The sequence below is a fragment of the Monodelphis domestica genome, chromosome 3 (assembly GCF_027887165.1).
Source record: "Monodelphis domestica isolate mMonDom1 chromosome 3, mMonDom1.pri, whole genome shotgun sequence".
In the NCBI taxonomy this organism is placed as follows: Eukaryota; Metazoa; Chordata; class Mammalia; order Didelphimorphia; family Didelphidae; genus Monodelphis; species Monodelphis domestica.
Window position 1 is genome coordinate 69,776,976 of NC_077229.1, and position 21,444 is coordinate 69,798,419.

The 21,444-nt window shown below is 38.6% G+C and overlaps 2 protein-coding genes across 4 annotated transcripts in view; both read right to left on the bottom strand.

Moving 5' to 3' along the window:
- Positions 1 to 21,444, bottom strand: part of LOC107651981 (mucin-16-like) — a 286,116-nt gene that overhangs the window by 44,490 nt on the left and 220,182 nt on the right. The gene's annotated exons all lie outside the window — the stretch shown is intronic.
- LOC130457897 (mucin-16-like) overlaps positions 559 to 21,444 on the bottom strand; it is a 68,469-nt gene continuing 47,583 nt past the window's right edge. For 2 of the 3 annotated variants that reach the window (XM_056820611.1, XM_056820609.1), the window contains 6 exons: positions 21,206 to 21,310; positions 4,232 to 4,359; positions 4,036 to 4,103; positions 2,755 to 2,924; positions 2,078 to 2,116; positions 560 to 1,539 (listed from right to left, as the gene is read on the bottom strand). In XM_056820611.1, coding sequence (XP_056676589.1) covers positions 1,445 to 1,539; positions 2,078 to 2,116; positions 2,755 to 2,924; positions 4,036 to 4,103; positions 4,232 to 4,359; positions 21,206 to 21,310 — 605 coding nt within the window. In that variant the 3' untranslated portion in view covers positions 560 to 1,444. Of the gene's footprint in view, positions 1,608 to 2,077; positions 2,117 to 2,754; positions 2,925 to 4,035; positions 4,104 to 4,231; positions 4,360 to 21,205; positions 21,311 to 21,444 lie in introns of all 3 variants that reach the window. The other variant, XM_056820610.1, reaches the window with a different exon arrangement.

Genomic DNA, 21,444 nt, shown 5'->3' on the forward strand with positions numbered 1-21,444 from the left:
TGCTAAAGCTAGTATTTCTAGTATGATATTAAGCAATAGCCATTATAATGGGTATCCTTTCTTCATCCCTAATCTTATTGGGAGGACTTCTAACTTATCCTCATTGCAGATGAGAGTTGCTGATGTAGTTTTAGATAGATACTATTTATCATTTTAAGGAAATATCCATTTGTTCCTATGCTTTCTCCTCTTTTTAATAGGAATGGGCATTGAATCTTGTCAAATTTTTTGAGTATCTATTGAGATAATCATGAGTTTTATATTAAATTTGTTATTGATCTGATCAATTATGCTGATAGTTTTCCTCATATTAAACCAGTTTTGCATTCTGGGTATTAATCCCACCTAGTCATGGTAAGTGATCTTTGTGATATTTTACTGGAGTCTCTCTGCTAGTATTCTATTTAAGATTTTTACATCAATATTTGTTAAGGAAATTGATCTGTAATTTTCTGTTATACTCTTCCTGGCTTAGGAATCAGCACCATATTTGAATCACAAATTGCTAAAAAAATTATCTAGTATTGGGATTGATTGCTCTTTAAAATTTTAGAGAATTCCCTTGTGAATCCATCTGGCCCTGAGATGTTTTCCTTGGGGACTTCTTGAGAGCTTATTCAATTTATTTTTTTCAAAATGGGATCATTCAAATATTTTCCTTCATCTTTTGTAAGCCTAGGAAATTTATATTTCTGTAAAATATTCATCCATTTCCACAAGAATAGTTTTATTTTCATATAATTGGGTATAAAATAGCTACTATTGATTGCTTTAATTTCTTCTTCATTGATGGTGAAGTCACTTTTTATACTTTTGATACTGGTAATTTGATTTTCTTCTTTCCTTTCTGAATCAAATTAACCAATGCTCTATGCTATATGGGACATGTGTTTAATTTGTTTGTTTCATAAAACCAACTCCCAGTTTATTAGCTCAATAGATCTCTTATTTTTTAATTTTATCAATTTCTCCTTCGATTTTTAGAATTTCTAATTCTAACATTAATTAGATTTCTGATTTTATCTTTTTCTAGTTTTATAGTTGCATGCACAATTTTTATCTGATTTATTCTATCTTATTAATGTGTAATGCATTTGCATTTTTTATCACAGCCTCAATCTACCTCTCCAATGTCAATGGATGTTATTCTTCCTCTTGCATTGAATAATTCTTCCAATCTGACCTTCTCCATTTCCTGGCTATGGGAAACATCATCTCCCATAACTATGACATTGCACTATAACTGGAATAACCCTCCCTTCCTTCCCTTTGTTATTAACCTCCAGCACCACCTTCTACATGAAACCTTTCATGATTTCCTACACATTTCCTCCTCAAATACCTTGTTAACTGTACTTAGTCTTAGTTTATATTCAATATATATTCATCTCTGTAGTTATTGTCATCATTGTTAGAATACAGGGACCTTGTGAGAAGGGATCATTTAATTCTTTGTCATACCTGATACTTGGGACTTTGTCTCTCCTGCCCTCTCCATTTCCTGCTTCATGTCCTTGTGGATATTAGGTTTAAACAAACCTTTCCAAGGTAGAAAAACCAGAAGAGAAATTAAACATTATTCCTGTAATGCCAGAAGATCATGATGACTGAGCAAGAGACATAATTGGAAAGAGTGTAATTCTTGAAGGAGCAGAGGATAAAAACATTATTAATTAAACCTATTGGCCAATGTTGGCTAATGAAGAATATAGGTGAGAGGCACAAGTCCCTCTGGAATGCTAGGACATCCCCTCTAAGTACCAGATTACAAAGACAATGAGGTCTGACTCAATCTTTAACAAGATCTATATAGGGGCAGCTTGATTTCCAAGTCCCATGGGGGTAATTTTCTCTTTTGAAATATTTAGATACAGTTTGAGTAACAAAAAGAAAATAAATAGGCAAGTGAATAAATACAGTCTAAGTATTAGCCATATCTAATAGCATATCTCATATTTTAACCCCCTAACACTACTTCTATTTATCTGACCTACACTGCTCCCTTCCAAAAAAGGGTAAAAATATCTTTCACTGTAGTGTCCCAGTACATAGAGAATAAAGAAAATTTAAAACTCACCCTTCCTGGATCTGAAGAGTGTCATCTTACGATTATACCCTGAAGTTGGTGAGGGAAAAAGAAAAGAAAGAGAAGAAAGAAGGAAATTCAGAGGGAACAAGTGTTGGAGAGATGGGAAGAAAAAGTCAAGGAACAGTAAATGAAAGGAGGGAAGAGAAGAGGAAAACAGGATAGAAAAAAATAGAATAAGACACACAAGAGAAATGAAGACAAGAGTTTGGGAAAGTTAGAGAAAAAAGAAGACAAAAAAGAAGGAGAAAAGAGGAGAGAAGAAAGAAGAGAGAGAAAGAAAGGTGATAGGTGGGCAGAGAGAGAGAGTACACATCAATCTTTGAGTAGGGTATCTCTATGTGGGCAAAAGATTAAAGGAGGAATGGAGAGGAGATGGCTTGGGGCCCATAGGGTTGGAAAAATGGTGATTCATCATTTCAGAAGGGATTCATGGCATACTTCTTGGTTGAAGGAGCTTAAGAACAATCAAGCTTCTTCTGATCTTTAGAAGTGAGCCCTCCATGTCTTGACAGTTTGTCACCACTTTGAGGGACAGTGCTCCCAGGAGTGAGAAAGAAACCATGAAAACAAAAAAGGCACAAAAGGAAAGAAGAATTTGGGGCAGGTGGGTCTTTTTCTGGAATGGGAACCCCCAAAGGAAGAAAGGTACTTGTCAAGCTATTTACCATCCACACTGAGGCTGTCTTTGTCTATAATCAAGTGGCTTAGCTTTCTTCTAAAGAGCTGTTCAGTCAACTCCCAGTAAACTTTCTCTTTTTCCAGGACAGCGCTGGCAGAGACTTCCTTAAGAATGCAATACACATCCACTCCTGTTGCTGTCCCATTATTTCGAGACCTGGAAATTGATGTTTCAGATAAGAGATATCAAACATAACCCTTCCTGAGGGTCACATGAACCAGATTAAAGTGTTGTTCTTGATTAAAGTGTAGTTCCAATCTGATTTTAATGTGTTCATTTATTAATTATAAAGGTAATATATAAATGTGTATGGTTTTCTGAGTCAATATACAGTCCATAGGGACCCTGATATGTATATAATTTAGTGGCCTCAGTTTCTTTTTGAGTTTGACACCACTGGTTTTGTTTCTGAAATTGAATTATTCAGTGGACAGTCTTGAGAGAAGTGGTCCACTTTGAACAAAGGTTGAACAAAGGTTTAGAGGGGATTCTAGATTTAGACTTGAAAAGGACATTGGAAGCCATCAAATCCAGCCCTCTCAGTTTATAGAGGAAAGAAAGTGAGGCTAACGCAGGTTATGTGACTTGCACAGAATCACACATCTGATAAGTATTTGAGAGAAAATTTGAACTGTTCTTGATTCCATGGCTTAGCACTTTATCCACTACAATGGGATTGGTAGTGATCTGTAAATATACTCATTTCTGTTTACAAGTGTCTATAGGGTCTGATTATTTTCAGTAGTTTCTTTAGAGTAATGAAAAGAACATTGAATTTAAAATCAAAAGGCAAGTGTTCAATTTCTGGATCTGACTATCTTTGACCTTGGAAAAGTCACTGGAATCTCCTTGGGCCTTCACTTCATCTGTAAATGAAGAGAGTGGTCCAGATGATTTCTACTGTCCCTTCCAGCTGTCAATATAGAATCCCAAGATTCTAGAGAAAGTTAATGATATATTCTAATCAATCATTTTCTAAGCACTCATTTGGTGCCTATGGTTATTCCTTTCATTTGGAGTTATATAGTGAAAACAGCTGCAACCTTGTCTTTGGAAGAGCTATGGGGATAGAATATTTCTCCACCTGGGAAAGGGTAGGAGCCTAGAATATTTCTAATGGCTTGTTGGCTGGGGGATTTTATCCATTACTGCTTGGGTAAGAAGGACTTGCTATTGGGAAGCAGAAGAAGAACCATTCTGGGCAACTGAGTCAAATGGAAATGTGCTGGTCCCTCATATTTGAGCTGATGTCTTGACAGATTCTCACCTCAATGAGATCACACTGCATCCAGAATACTGAGAGCCAAGGCTGCTCCTTTCAAACAATACCTTAAGCTGGAAACAAAAGTAGAGAAGAGAACTTCTGAGTACCTGGCTAGACCAAGTCTGGATACTCGAGGCTAAGAAAGGCAGCATGGGAGAGAGGAGGTATACCGTGGGGGAGAGTGGGGATGGAGTCTTACCAGGTTCTTCAGGACATGCTCAGTGGCCTCGAATGTGCTGGAACCAGTTTCGCCCATCTCTGGTTTGTACAACATGTTGGTGATGGTGAAGTCGAGAGTGAAAATCTTGTAGTATGAGGGTTGTGATACTGTACAGTGGGAAAGATAACCCATTGTCTGAGCCTTGGAAATGTTATTCAAATGAGAGAAAATGCTTTGTAAACCTTAAAGTTCTATCTAAATGCTAGTTATTTTGATGATCATGATCACGATCATCCCCATTATTCTAAGTGGCCCTGTTCTACTTCTTCCTCAGAGGAAAATGCAGCAGAAAGAACCCAGCAATGAAACTCTGAGGATAACTCTAGCCATATACACTTTTTTTTTTTACTGGCAGTGTAAAAAATTGTGATTTTGGAGTCAGAAGACCTGGGTTCAAATCATGGCCCTGCCATATCCTATGTTTTTACCTTAGTTCTCTCACATGTAAAATGAGGAGGCTTATTCACTTTCAAAGGTAAGAACTCATTTCCTGACAACAATTGCTAGGAATAATGAAAATTTGTCTGGCAAAAACTAGGGATGGACCAATATCTTGCATACCATAACAAAGTAAACTCTGAATGGGTACATGAGTTAGATACAAAAGGTGATATAAAACAAATGAGTTATGAGGAAAATTTTAACTTTTATATGAATGGACAGGGGGACATTTCATGATCCAATGAGGAATAAATAGAAGATCAAGATAAAATAGACAATGTTGCCTATGTGAAATTAAATTGTTTTTCTCCCAAAATGAAACCAATGTAGTAAAATTAGAAGGGAATTAGATAATTGGAGGGGAATTGTTTTCTCTTCAAATTATTCTGAAAAGGATCTCATTTCCAATTTCTAATAATTTAAATTTATAATAACAAAACCAAGGGCAGAGTGACAATTTCAGGCTGAAGGAGGAGTTTTGCCCTAAGAGATTCTCCCTGGAAAGTCAGTATGTTAATGGAGAAAATCTGTGACATCCAGGTAGATTATTTGCTTGGAAAAAAACAATTTACCTGAGTCCAGTCTTCATCTGGCAGTGATCTACATCTACCAGAATTCCTATTGTTTAAGGTAATTCAAAGCTTTCCATCTATAACTTTGAGTACAGCATCCAAACCCAGAGGTTTTTCCCTTTCTTTTCTTTATTAATTTACTGGTGGAAAGATTAGGGTCAGTCAGACAGCCTGTGAAAGGGTTTTAATTAGCATAAAGTGGTGTAGATAAGGACTAAAGAAGAACTGAAGGCTTTCCTTAAGAAGGAGGCTTAGGAGTCAGGTGGAGGTAGTTTGAAAAGCATGAGGGATTCATACTGTAAACCTTAAAATTTCTTAGACTTGTGAATGTTGGAAATTTCACCATTGGAAGGTTTCATGCTTGGAGGGAATTTCCTACTGATAGTGGGAACTCTATTGGAATGTGAACCCCCTTGGCATGGGAGGTTGCTTCTCCTCCCTACTTGGGACTGCTTTAGGACAGAAGCATTTTGCTGAACAATGGAAAGGGCTTTGACCTATGCTTAAGCATAGAACAGGAAGTTCTTTGAGTCATGATTGATTTTAGAATTGATACAATAGAGATACTTGGAATTGCAGAACCAGGTCTTGGAACTTACAATCTCCACCCTACTCAGCCTAACAGGATTTAGGCAGGGCTGCAGCATAGATCAAAATTTAATTATTTGAGAATATGACCTTCAACAGACATGTACAAAGAGGGGCAGACATCTGGGCAGTCCTGGGTTAAGCTAGAGCCACCATTGGCACAGGGAAGACATGGACAGTGATTGGTAGATGTGAGAACTGAGGGGAGGGAACTGAGATGGTGTCCTTAAAGATAGCAGGGCCTGAGGACTGGAGGGGTTGGAGAGGTTTTGCTCTGAGAGGTTGTACTCTGAGAAGGCTTGCTCTGAAGGAGGCTGGAGGTGGAGCCCCCTGAGACTGTTTCTCCATTTTGGTCACATGAGTGATAGGGACTGATCTCTTTTCTTTGCCTCAGCTATCTAAGGGCTTGGGCCTTTTGGCCCAGCCTAAACAGAGGGGGTATTTAAGCCCTATTCCCTTCCCTTCTCTCTCTCTCTCTCTCTCTCTCTCTCTCTCTCTCTCTCTCTCTCTCTCTCTCTCTCTCTCTCATACCTTTCTTCCTCCTGTTTGTAATTAAAAACTCCATAAAAGGTTGACTGCTGACTTGAGTTTTCATTAAGGAATTACATAGCTGCATTCCTTGGCGACCTTAAATTAATATATATATCAGTCTTTTAAAGTGATTTCCTTGTCACAATACCTACCAGTTCCCCTTATTCCTTTTGTTAAAATAAACTTTGTTTCCATAACCAAAGGGTCTCATGCTTAATTGGCTCTGAAGAATTCCTAGGTGGTTTATAACATCTTACATCCCCCTCCAGGACATTTCCCCACTATAATACCACATTTGAAAGACTGAAATCCTATTGATCCACAGAGTTAGCTCTGAAGGCAGCTGTACAAAGAACCTGAAACTTGGGCCAATGCTCCAATCATCACAGGTACAGATTCAAATTTTAACTCTCTTTTTTGAATTGAAAAGGAAAAGGCTGGAAATAAGCAAATAGTAGATAAAGAAATTCAAAATAGAAAACTATTTTGTTGACAGAGAAAACCAAAATACAAACTCGGAATAAGACCAGAAAACCAATGTTGCTGCATCCAAAATTTCCAATAAAAATTGAGAATGCTTTCAAACTTAAAAACAATTAATTGAAGAAGCTCAAAAAGAGCTCTAATCATCAAATAAAAGTGGTAGAAGAAAATTTGGGAGTAGTAATGAGAATGATACAGGAAATTCATGAAAAAAGAGTCAACACTTTGGTAAGAGAGGCACAAAAATATTGTAGAAATTAATACCTTTCAAATCAGAATGTATAAAGTGGTAAAAGACACATAAAAATTCAATCAAGAGATGAACTTTTACAAAAAGCAGAATTGGTCATATGGGACAAGATACATAAAAATGCACTGAAGGAGAATTTGTTAAAAGGCAAAATTAGTACTATGAGAAAAAAGAGGTATAAAATTTTGCCAAGTAAAACAAATTTAGAAAGTAGAATTGGCCAAATGGAATATGAAGTACAAAACCTCTCTCAAGAAAATTATCCCGAGACTTCCGGGTAAGCATGGCTGCAGAGTAGATGCGGCTTGCTTTGTCTCCTCAGACGCAACAACACAGATGACCTCAAAAGACCCTCCCAAAATAAAAAACAACCATCCTTATAAGAACAGAAAGACCCCACAACAAGGCAAAGCTCTGAAGGTAGGTGGGATTCCGGCATCTCCACAATATAAGGGAACGAAAAGCTGACCCACCCTGCCCTCCCCCACCAAACAGCCGGAGCCAGAGTTAAAGTCAGCACTGGCAAGAATCAACAAGTGAGGGAGGGGCACCACAGGACTGTACAATGGGCAGCCCCAGGTGTGGGGACCTGAATAAGATAAGGTCCTTCTCCTGAGAGTACTAATACCTGAAGCCCCAGCAGGTGGGCTAGGGGATCACAGATCTCGGGCACCCAGAACTAGTGTGCCATAATCACCAAGTGTGCGAAGGGATCCCCTGACATGAGCAAGGGGCACCTACAGGTCTTGGGAGTTAGGTAAGACCATCAAAGACATTCACCTGAGAGCACTAACTCCTGAAACACTGGCAGACAGGGGAGGGCAGTCTCTAGGCTTTCCCGAGAAGACAGTGCAGCTGCAGAGAACCTAGAAGTAGCCTGAGACTAAAGCCTTGACCATTAGCACCCTTATACTGAGACAAGTACTACTCATTCAGATTTCTGATGGGAAAAGGGAGGAAGAAACAAACAAACAAAACACAGAGATGGCAAACTGTACCCAAGAAACCCAATACCCCAACACCAAGAGAATCAAGAAGAGGTTACTTTGGATACATTTTACGGAGGGAAAACACAAAAAACAGGAAATAGCAGAAGAGGAAGCTTAAACAAATGCACCAAAACCTTCCAAAAGAAATGGAAATTGTCCACAACCTCTTGAAGTATTCAAATTGGAAGTTATCAAAAAGATGGAAGCTTTCTGGCAGGAAAAATGGGAAATAATGCAAAAGGAACTCAGCAATCTAAGATATGGAAAAACGCAACTACAGAAACAGCTTGAAGCCGCAAATAGCAGAATAGACCAAACTGAAAAGGAAAAAAGGGCTTTAAAGGTCAGAATCAGGCAACTGGAAGACAATGATCTTGTGAAAAAGCAAGAATTAATAAAGGAAAGCCAAAAGACTAAGAAATTAGAAGAGAACATAAAATATCTCACTGAGAAGGTTGCAGACCTAGAAAATGGAGGAAGGAGAGACAATCTGAGAATAACTGGCCTACCAGAAAAGTCAGAAATAAATAGTAATATCAACATCATAATACAAGATACCATCAAAGAAAACTGCCCAGAGATTCTAGAACAAAGGGACAATATAGGCATTGAAAGAGGTCACAGAACACCCTCTACAATAAATCTCCAAAAGACAACTCCCAGGAATGTAATTGCCAAATTCCAAATCTTCCAAGCAAAAGAAAAAAATCTTAAAAGAAGCCAGAAAAAGACAATTTAGATATAAAGGAATGCCAATCAGGGACACACAAGACCTTGCCATTTCCACTCTGAATGACCATAAGGCATGGAACATGATTTTCAGAAAGGCAAGAGAGCTGGATCTTCAACCAAGAATCAGCTATCCATCAAAACTGACTATATACTTCTAGAGGAAAGGATGGGCATTCAACACAATAGAAGATTTCCAAGTTTTTGTAAAGAAAAGACCAGAGCTCTGTGGAAAGTTTGATATCAAAACACAAAGAGCAAGGAAAACTCGCTTTTATTCAAACTCTCTTCTATAAGGACTACATTTATATCAAATTATATATATATATATATATATATATATATATATATATATATATATTAATATGTAGGGGAAATGTAATGTGTAACTCTCAAAAATGGTATGCATTATTAGTTAGAAGAATCACACATAGGGAATGATTGGGAAATTAAGACAATATGGAGAAAGGGGGGGTGAAAGAAAGAAAAAGGGAGGGGTGAATCATTGACAGTACTAAGATATACTTCAAGAAATAGAAAAAAAAACTAAATAGAATAATATGTCTCACACAAAGATACACATGGGAAGGGAAGGGGAAGGAATTTCCTTTAGGGAGGAGAGGAAGAAAGTTTTAATTGGTATTACTTAAACCTTACTCTCAGTGAAATCAACTCTGAGAGCTTAGAACATCTAGATCCATTGGCATCTTGAATTTTATCATATCCAATAGGGTAAGAGAAAAGGGGAAATTAAGTAAGGGTGGGGGGAGGGAGTATAAAAAGGGAGGGAAGGAGAGGGGGAGGGGAAGGGAATAAAAATGGAGGGGCTAGAAAGGGAAGCATATTAAGGGAGGGGACTAGGGGATTAAACTAAAGTAAATCACTGGTTTAAAAGGTTATAGCTAAAGAAGAAAGGTCAGAATTAGGGAAGGATATCAAAATGCCAGGGAATCCACAAGTGACAATCGTAACTTTGAATGTGAATGGGATGAACTCACCCATAAAACTGAGATAAATAGCAGAATGGATTAGAATCCAAAACCCTACCATATGTTGTCTTCAAGGAACACATATGAGGCGGGTTGATACTACAAGGTTAGAATTAAAGGATAAAGTAAGACCTTCTGGGCCCTCAGGAAAGAAGGCATGAGTTGCAATCATGATATCTGATAAAGCCAAAGCAAAAATAGACCTGATCAAAAGTGATAGGGAATGTAAATATATTCTGTTAAAAGGGAGTATAGACAATGAGGAATTGTTACTAATCAACATGTATGCCCCAAATGGTATAGCACCCAAATTTCTATTGGAAAAACTAGGAGAATTGAAGGAGGTGACAGTAAAACCATATAAGTGAGAGACTTGAACCAACCACTCTCAAATTTACATGGATCAAACCAAAAAATAAATAAGAAAGAGGTAAAAGATGCGAATGAAATCTTAGAAAAATCAGAGTTAATAGACATATGGAGAAAAATAAATAGGGACAAAAAGGAACACACCACCTCAGCACCATATGGCACATTCACAAAGATAGACCATACACTAGGTCACAGAAACATGGCATGGAAATGCAGAAAAGCAGAAATAATAAATGCAGCCTTTTCACATCATAAGGCAATAAAAATAGTGATCAGTAAGGGTACATGGAAAGCCAAATCAAAAATTAATTGGAAATTAAATAATATAATACTCCAAAATTGGTTAGTTAGAGAACAAATCATAGAAACAATCAATAATTTTATTGAGGAAAATGACAATGGTCAGACATCATTTCAAACCTTATGGGATGCAGCCAAAGCAGTACTCAGAGGAATATTCATATCCTTGAGTGCCCATATTAACAAATTAGGGAGGGCAGAGATCAATGAATTGGAAATGCAAATAAAAAAACTTGAAAGCAAACTATTTCAAAACCTCCAGAAGAAAACCAAACTAGAGATCCTAAAAATTAAGGGAGGAATTAATAAAATCAAAAGTGGTAGAACTATTAAACTTATAAAGAAGACTAGAAGCTGGTACTTTGAAAAAAAACAGACAAAATAGACAAGTACTTGTCAATCTAACTAAAAAAAAGGAAAAAAGAAAGGAAAATTAACAGTATCAAAGATGAAAAGGGGGACCTCACCTCCAAAGAAGAGGAAATTAAGGCAATCATTAAAAACTACTTGGCCCAACTATATGGCAATAAATATACCAACCTAGGTGATATGGATGAATATTTACAAAAATATAAATTGCCTAGACTAACAGAAGAAGAAATAGAATTCTTAAATAATCCCATATCACAAAAAGAAATCCAACAGGCCATCAAAGAACTTCCTAAGAAAAAATCCCCAGGGCCTGATGGATTCACAAGTGAAATCTATCAAACATTCACAGAACAGCTAATTTCAATACTATACAAACTATTTGACATAATAAGCAAAGAGGGAGTTCCACCAAATTCCTTTTATGACACAAACATGGTACTGACTCCAAAGCCAGGAAGGTCAAAAACAGAGAAAGAAAACTATAGACCAATCTCCCTAATGAATATAGATGCAAAAATCTTAAATAGAATAGTAGCAAAAAGACTCCAGCAAGTGATCACAAGGGTTATTCATGATGACCAGTTAGGATTTATATCAGGAATGCAGGGCAGCTTCAATATTAGGAAAACCATCCACATAATTGACTATATCAACAAACAAACAGACAAAAATCACATGATTATTTCAATAGATGCAGAAAAAGCCTTTGATATAATACAACACCCATTCCTATTAAAAACACTGGAAAGCATAGGAATAGAAGGGTCGTTCCTAAAAATAATAAACACCATATATCTAAACCCATCAAACTAACATCATCTGCAATGGGGATAAACTAGATGCATTCCCAATAAGATCAGGAGTGAAACAAGGATGCCCATTATCACCTCTATTATTTAACATTGTACTAGAAACACTAGCAGTAGCAATTAGAGAAGAAAAAGAAATTGAAGGCATCAAAATAGGCAAGGAGGAGACCAAGCTATCGCTCTTTGCGAATGATATGATGGTCTACTTAAAGAATCCTAGAGAATCATCCAAAAAGCTAGCCGTAATATTCAACAACTTTAGCAAAGTTGCATGTTACAAAATAAATCTGCATAAGTCATCAGCATTTCTATATATTTCCAACACAGCTCAGCAGCAAGAATTAGAAAGAGAAATTCAATTCAAAATCACCTTCGACAATATAAAATACTTTGAAATCTATCTGCTGAGGCAAGCACAGTATCTATACGAACACAACTACAAAACACTCTCCATGTAACTAAATCTAGACTTGAGCAATTGGAAAAATATTAACTGCTCATGGGTAGAACGATCCAATATAATAAAAATGACCATCCTACCCAAGATTATTTATCTATTTAGTGCTATACCAATTGAACTTCCAAAAAACTTTTTTACTGACTTAGAAATATCCATAACAAATTTCATTTGGAAGAACAAAGGATCAAGGATATCCAGGGAAACAATGAAAAAAAAATTCAAAGGAAGGTGGCCTTGCAGTCCCAGATCTCAAATTCTATCATAAAGCAGTGGTCATCAAAACAATTTGGTACTGGCTAAGAAACAGAAAGGAGGATCAGTGGAATAGACTTGGGGTAAGTGACAGCAGTAAGACAGTATATGACAAACCCAAGGAACCTAGTTTCTGGGACAAAAACCCAGTATTTGACAAAACCTGCTGAGAAAACTGGAAGACAGTGTGGGAGTGATTAAGTTTGGATCAAGACCTCACAACCCTACACCAAGATAACTCAGAATGGATGAATGACATGACCATAAAGAAGGAAACTATAAGTAAATTAGATGAACACAGAATAATATACATGTCAGACCTGTGGGAAGGGAAAGACTTTAAAACCAAGCAAGACATAGAAAGAGTCACAAAATGTAAAATAAACAATTTTGATTACATCAAATTAAAAAGGTTTTATACAAACAAAACCAATGTAACCAAATTGATAAGGGAAGCAATTAATTGGGGAACAATTTTCCTAACAAAATCCTCTGGCAAAGGTCTGATTACTCAAATTTATAAAGAGCTAAACCAATTGTAAAAAAAATCAAGCCATTCTCCAATTGATAAATGGGCAATGGACATTAACAGGCAGTTTTCAGCCAAAGAAATCAATACTATTAATAAGCACATGAAAAAGTGCTCTAAATCTCTTATAAACAGAGAGATGCAAATCAAAACAACTCTGAAGTATCACCTCACACCTAGCAGATTGGCTAACATGACAGCAAAGGAAAGTAATGAGTGTTGGAGGAGATGTGGCAAAGTAGGGACATTAATTTATTGCTCGTGGAGTTGTGAATTGATCCAACCATTCTGGAGGGCAATTTGGAACTATCCCCAAAGGGCACTAAATGACTGCCTGCCCTTTGACCCAGCTGTAATACTGCTGGGCTTATACCCCAAAGAGATCATAAGCAAAAAAGACTTGTGCAAAAACATTGATAGCCACACTCTTAGTGGTGGCAAAAAAAATTGGAAAATTTGGAGATCTCCTTCAATTGGGGAATGGCTGAACAAATTGTGCTCAAAGGAGTAGTGAACTGGAGGAATCCTGTGTGATCTGGAATGACCTCCAGGAATTGATGCAGAGTGAAAGGAGCAGAAATAGGAGAACATTATACACAGAGACTGATACACTGAGGGACAATCAAATGTAATGGACTTCTATACTAGCATCAATGCAAGAAAGAATGCTATCCACATCCAGAGAAATAATTGTGGAAGTAGAAACACAGAAGAAAAACAACTACTTGATCACGCAGTTCAATGGGCATATGATTGGGGATGTATACTCTAAACAATCACGCTAATGCAAATATTAAAAATATGAAAATATGTCTTGATCAATGACATATATAAACCCCAGTGGAATTGCTCGTTGTCTATGGGAGAGGGTTAGAAGGAGGGGAGGGAAAGAACATGAACAATGGAACCATGGAAAATATTCTAAATATGTTAAAAGCACTATCTGGATTTTGAAGTGGTTCATCTTTCAGATCCTATTTTGGTTGATCTGCTAGTTGTACCACCATTGCATAATTGTGTAATGGCTGACCATCAAACAGCAAATCAGGTAAAAGAGTTGCTGGATTTTACATATTACACCTCCACAACCTTATGTTCTCATTATTTAGAAGCACAATCTCATATTTATCTAAACTCTGGTCAGAGAAAGCTTGAGTTATATATTTTAGAAGTGCCTCCACTTCATGAGAATGTAAAACCATGAGTAAATAACCAAAAAATAAATCAGGAGATTTTGACACAAGCAATGTTGCTGCCTCCACTCCCCTCAAACAAAGTGCAATCCCTGCAGCTATTGGATCTAACTGTGCACTATAATATCCAATAGGGTGATGATTTGACCCTAATGTTTATGTAAGCATCCCTGATGCAACTCCTTTCCTTTCATGCACAGACAATTGGAATGGCTTTGTGTAATCCAGAATTCCAAGTGCAATTGGAGAAAGAATCTAACTTCACCATGGCCTACAAATGTTCTTTCAACTTCAAAGGCTTAGATTCTGCATCCCTTGTTAATGCTGTAAGGGGCTTGTGGTAAGTTCACTATACCCCCAGATCCACTGTCTGCAGCAAGCCTTTACTCCTAAAATAGCCCCAAATTGTCTCTTAGTCTGAGGAGCACTGATTCTGAATATATGCAATCTGCTTTGGGGTAATGCTTCTTGATCCCTCAGAAAGCACAAACCCTAAATACTGGACTCTTCAAAGACACCACTTGACTTTTGCCTTAGATATTTTGTTTCCTTGTTTATACAATTCACATAGCAAATGTTTACTATCCTGTTGGCACATTATGGCTGAGGGTGATGCAAGAAGTAAATCATCCACAAAATGTATCAATTACTCTTTCTAAACTTTAGAACAGGGATGGACTTTTTCAATATCCATGGGGAAGATGACCCCAGGAATTTTGGGACCCTTCTCAAATGATTGCAAAAATTTTCTGTGAGTCCTTATGTGTTGGGATTGAGAAAAAAGCAGAACATAAGTCTACCACCATAAAATATCTAGTTGTGCTTGGAAATCGATGTGATTATTTGTTGCATGACTCAGTACTACAGGATGGGGCTTAATTACATGATCATTTACTGCTCTTAAATCTTTCACAAACTGATATAGAACTCTTCCTTGCTCATCTAATTTTAGCTTCTTGACAGCAGGTATTGGGGTGTTGTATTATGACATACAAGGAATAATATTGCTCTGTTGTAATAATGAGTCAATTACCAGTGTGATCCACTCTATAGCTTCTTTGCTCAATGGGTATTGTGGAATACAAGGTGGTGGACCACATTTCACCCTTATTCTTACTGGTGTTGCAGGTTTCAGAAACCCAACATTTGTATAATGTCTAGTACATATAATGTCTACATTTTCAGGATGTCCTCAGGGATCGGATAAATATTCCCTTCTCCTTTCACCTCAGTGGTATCTAAAAACAGAACTAGAAACAAAATTAAGGATTCCTCTGAAAATTGCAAGAAGATGTCTCCAGTAAGGATACACTGGATTGTTGCTGTCAGTTTACAGAGTTTCCTACCAGAGAAATGAGTGTTCTTTAGATAGAGGTCCAAGGGATGCCATATGTGGTTCTAACTTTTAAATCCATTGTGGCTTTCCTGTGACTCCCACAAACTCCCTGGTACTCATTGGTGCCTCTTACAAGATTGACTTAGTGACCCCAGTGTCCAGAATACAGTCATACAATTGACTCCCCACCATTAGGGTCACATGGGGTTCCATGCTGTTTGCTGGAGAATGCACCAGTATAATTGGAGCTAACACAGTAGGATCAGGGAAACTCAGTCCCTGTTCCTCATCCTCCAATTACTGATCAGACTGCTTTTCACTACTAGATACACCTAAGAGTTTAAGATTCTCATCACAAGTTCCAGTATTAATACATTCAATTTCTTGTTCCCCACCTCTAGTCTCCTGTGTTCCAATTTCCTCAATCGCCATTTATTTTCCATTTTCAGTAGCCAATACTTCCACTTTGTTTTTCTGGGCACACCTTCATGAGGAACCTGCTCCCTTAGTGGTATCCAGTTTACCTCCATTCTCATCAGCAACTTGGGAATACTTAGGACAGGTCCCAGACTTCACATAGTTCTGCATAGTTGGTCATGAACTTATTGTGAGCTTATGCAACAGGCTACAGCACAATGACAGCTATAGGCAAATCTATTATTAGAATTTGTACCATAATTATTCTGCCTATAGCCATTATTCCTATTATACCTATTCCCTTGATTCCTCAAGAACCTATTTGCAAAATTGCCCCCTAAACCTACAATCTTTTACCAAATGGCCTGACTTTTCAACAGAGATGACACCATGGGATAGAACTATTTTGTCTGTATTCAGTTGCCCTTTGCTGTCTATTAACTCAGTGTAGCTACAGTCTTACCTTTGTCTACACTAAATGTTGTGTTAAATTCTGGTTCCTTAAGCCTCTTAGTCAAATCTGCAATAATTATGTCCTTCACAGCTGAGCGTTTTTTCCTTATCCTCATCATAAACAGACTGCAACCCATTTCAATTGTTCAAGAGACATATCAAACCATGTGGGACAGTGATTCCAGAAGTAATTACAAATTGGCAAGCTGAAAATCTTCACAAATTGCCTCCACACATGATCCACATTCTCTTGGAGTAAAGGATCTAACCCCAGCCAAGTGTCAGCTATCTCAACCAATCTGTCTGAGAATGTGGATGGGGTCTCTCCCACCTCCCACTTGATCTTCTCAAACTTTGTCCATGACCCAGGATGCTTAGAGTTAGCCTTTATTGTTTCCAACAAGGCTTCTCTAGCTGCTCAATTCCCTAAGGCCTGAAAAAAAAATTCACATCCCCATCAGGAGCTTGGTCTGGCCAATCAGTAAGTTGGGGGTTCTAATTTGTCTCCTGTGATAGACATATGAGAGAGAGAAGTTTTTGCAGGACTGGAGATCTAGCTCTAAAATGCAAAAGCCCAGGATTCCAATGGAATGTACCCAGTTGGTGACAGTTGGAGCTGAGGAGGGGGCTTTCTGGTGTCTCTGTGTCTGGGACTGGAAATCATACTTTTCCCTGGAGGCTTTTGGCTGGCCATACTAAGAAGAGAAACTGGGCTTTGGAACTTAGTCTCTGTCTCTCTGGCTCTGAGGAGTTGAAGCTGACCATGGGGGCTTTTGGATTTTGTCTCTGGCTCTCTGGCTTTGAACAGTTGGAGTTGAACAGAGGGCTTTTTGGTCTCTGGGTCTCTGACTGGGGGTCTCTGACATATTTGCTCTCTGGAGTTTGAAGTTGGCTGAGAGACTTTTGTGAAGCTGACTTGGCTTTTCAACTCTGGTGGGGCTGACTTGGTTACCTGAAGTTTCTCTGACTTTGGACAGTGAAATTGACAAGAAGGAGAAACCTAGCTGAAGAAAAAGAAAGAAGATCTTGAAAAGCCATTGTCCTCCATCTCCCTGTCTCACAGTCACAGTTTGTGACTGGACTATTTTTTCAATTTTACTTCAGTTAGACTAGGGACTTCCTCATCCCCCTTACCTCAGTTTCCCATCCTGTTATCCCAATAAATCCCTTACCTGAGAAATAAACTTAGAGTATTTTATAATTCACTCAGGGAGGAGGGAAAATTGGGAGGAGAAGGGTGGCAATTGGAGCAGGGAGAAGGGAGTGAGGAAGGAAGGAGGTTAGGAAATAGATCAGCCATCATTAGGGATAGGAAAATCCCCCAGAGCAGTGTCCCCTGTGTACCAGTATCCCTGTGTGAGTGGCAGCATCCCCCCAGCATTTTTCTGTCCTCCATTACAAATAAGCAACCTCAGGTTCCAGATGTTTCAGGCCCCTACAGCAGCCTCTCTAGAAAAGTGAAGTGTGAAGTAATGGGTTTCCAGTCAGTTTATCCTCTCCAGTTCAAGAAGTACATAGTTTCTCTCAGTTTACTTATTTTATTACACTCCTCAATAATCTTAGCCTTTTCACTATTGGTCAATAGCTCATCAAGAAGGATCTCCACATCCAAAAACAAAGGGTCAAACAGTTTAAAATATTTCTTGAACTGCTTAACCACTCCATGGGGATTCTCCTCAAACGTAGGTGTTGCCTTCTTAAAGCCTTCAATGGCAGTCTGGCTAAACCTCTGATGACCTGTAGATGTATAATCCCCATGTCAGGTGACAGGATCACAACTTCACACAAAAGGAACTTATGTGCAGGGGTAGGGGAATTGCTCTTCCAATTCTAGTTTAGTAGTGTGATAGAGGCTGGCACTAGAGAAAAAGTGCCATACTAAAGAGTATATGAAATTGATCACCTTGATGGGGGAGGGACCCCAGGAGTGGAATCCTGAGGAGAGAAGACTCTGGCAGGAGTACAGTGAGGGTCTCTCCATCTTGAGATATCAAAGAGAGAAGGTGGATAAAGACTTTCTCCTGAGGGTTACCCACTTTTCCTGCTGGTGACTAGAAATCTTCCCCTCCCCCACCACACTTCCTAATTGAAGGGACTTTCTGAAGAGAAACCTGAGCAGACTTTACCTCAGTTCCTATTACCCAGGGGTGAGTCAACCTGACTTTCTCTCAGGAAGCTCAGGCTGCCAAGGCCTGAGTTCCCCCCAAACTTGAGGAGGGAGGGAAAGGGTTTAGATAGAGACAGAGACCCCCTTTCCCCACTTTCCTTTCCCATTCTTCCCTGCCCATTATTCCTTTTACCTGTTAGAGTTATCATTAAAAGTTGTCTGTTCCCCAAGCTGAGTGTGAGTGAATGGATCAAGGGGAGACGTTTTGGTCTTGAGTAGCGGAGGGGGGAACAAGAGGGACAAGAGCGAATTGGGGAGAGCAGCTTTAGCTAAGGAGGGAAGGCAGAAGGAGGAAAATCTTCAAACCCCCTCTCCTCTCTCTGAGCCAACCCATTATATCTGCAGTCTCCCCTGTACCCCACTTTGTGGGAAAGAGGGGATATATCTCCTCTCTTTCCTCCCTCCCTCCATACCGAAAGTCCAAGCTTCCCTTGGGCACAAAACTTCCTCTTTTATTTTTTTTAAGACAGTAGGTGCACTAGAACATATTGAACTCTCTAAGATGACTACCACTTCTGTATTATCCACTTGCACTGCTACAGTGACTTTATCTACTCGCTGACATCCCGCTCTAAGTCTAGTAAATTCTACCCTGAGCTATTGTAATTCCCTCTCCAATTTGCCATTCCTCTTTTTGAAGACTGCAGCAATCATTACTCCTTTTAAAAACAACATCAGAATCTTGGCCAGAAAGCATACAACAAATATAGTGAGACAAAGCCCAAGGTCATAAGAGATTGCCCACTTCACAGATATTTCTTTTTTAATTGAAAATTTTTATTTAATTAATTTAGAATATTTTCCCATGGTTACATGATTTGTGTTCTATCCCTCCCCTCCCCACTTTGTAATCAGAGCACACTTCCACTGGGTCTTACTTGTGTCATTGATCAAGACTTATTTCCATAATATTGATAATTGCACTGCAGTGATCATTTAGAGTCTATATCCCCAATCATATCCCCATCAAACCATGCGATCAAGCAGTTGCTTTTCTTCTTACAGACATTTCTAAACCAGACTGCTATAATTGACAGTCCACCCACTCATAAATCACTTGAGGCATCTGAAAAATCAAAAAAGTTGGTAACAGGGATAGCTGCCATAAGATATTCCACAAATTGGCCCCTTAAACTGGCATCAAGGCTTGATAAAGAAAAATGTGTCCTCTTTTCTCTGACTGCTCAAGAAGACAGTAGAATGTTCAGTGGAATTCCACTCCACTCATCCCCTCCCTCTGGGTGCTGATAGAATCCTGTGAGGCCTGCTGCCAAGCTGTCTGCTACTGACAGCCTGAGAATTCTAAGGGACCACAGATCAGGCCAAATGGCATTTGGTAAGCAAACAGGGCACAACAGGTTCAAAAACATCCTTTAGGCTCAGCTAACTGAAGAAATAAAGACAGGAAGAAGATTTGTATTTAGATGGTTTACCTCAGCCACTAAACTTATAGTGAAGTACAGGGATGCATTGGGCCAGCACACACCACTGTCTTAGCGAGGATTTATAAGAACATTTATTAGTATCAAAATGTTAAAGATATCAAATAAGTAAATCTCTTATTTAGGGTTTATCTAGCTAAGGGTTAGCCAAACTATGAGGTCCTCAAGGACTAGCCTTCTGATCTTGTAAGCCCTAGGCCTAAAGCTCTCCTTACCAGCTAACTAATCCAAAAAACACTAGTCTGTCACTAAGAACACTTATTTCCTAAAATATATAAAACCTTGCCTCTACACAGTGACACCTGGTAAACCCAAAGATGTCAGGGCCTACCAACTGGCTTGGCAGTGAGGTGAAACCTCAAAATGCCTGCACACCCAAAGTCTGCATCCTCCTACTGCCTCTTCCTTGAAGTATTCCTACTCAGAGTTAATGATATCAATAGTAAGGAACCAGAAAACCTTTGGAGGTAGTCAGGATCCCTTTCAGACCAGAGACAGCCTAGGAAAGGTTCACAAAGTCCTCAAAACCAGCTCAAGGACTTTGTTGTCACTAGAAGGGTCTTTTCTAGCAATCAGTAATGTTCTTTCCTACAAAATATTGAATCATGAGGACAAACCAAGTTCAAATCCTTTCAGCTCAGATGAGACACACAGCACAAACCCCAAAGCAGTCTGGACCAGGTCCATACCCCAAATCCAACTGACTTCCAGTACCCCCAGTGTCCTCAACAGCCAGCCAAATAATTTCCCCTAGATGCCCCATGTTCCAGATTCTTGGTTATTATCTGTCACTCTTGCATGAGACCTAAAGATTTGCCACATTACTGTGCAAACTTATTTATATATCAGTACTTAATTACCTTGTTTCTGATTCTAACACTACACCCCCCCCCAGTTAGCTGTCATCTGGGCAAGACACTGCCTCAAAACCTTATGAACTGTGGCCCTGATAGACTGGCTGATGTGACCAGACTGCAGATGTTTACTAATCAAGCTTTATGCCTTGAAATAAGCAAGGGACAGGTTTTTGATTCTGTAAGTTCTCCAAAGGAAAAGAGTGTTTTAACAGAGAACACATGAAAACTCAAAGAAATGGTCCAAATAAAGCACCAGAGAGGATTGAAATTTATTGACAAGAATTATGTCCTAAGTACATGAGAGGAAGGCAAAGCAGTACAAATCATCATGGTGAAACTGAGAGCCCTTAAAAGAGGAAAATGATAACCTGGGAAAAAAGAGTTTATCACAGAGTGAAAGCAAAAAGGAGGCTTCTACTGACCTGAAGTCACTGTGGACTCTGAAGAGTCATCCGATGGGGCAATGGTATCATCAGGCAAATAGGTGTCAAAAATGTTCATACTGGAAGCCAGACTTGTGCTTAATTCTGTGGGAAAGGGAAGTCAGACAAAAAAGTCAATCAAATAACATTTATTAACATTTATTGACTTAATGAGTACCCTCATGAGGAAGGCAAAGTACAAAAATTGTTTAGAAAGATAGCTGTCCTTTCCAGACTCA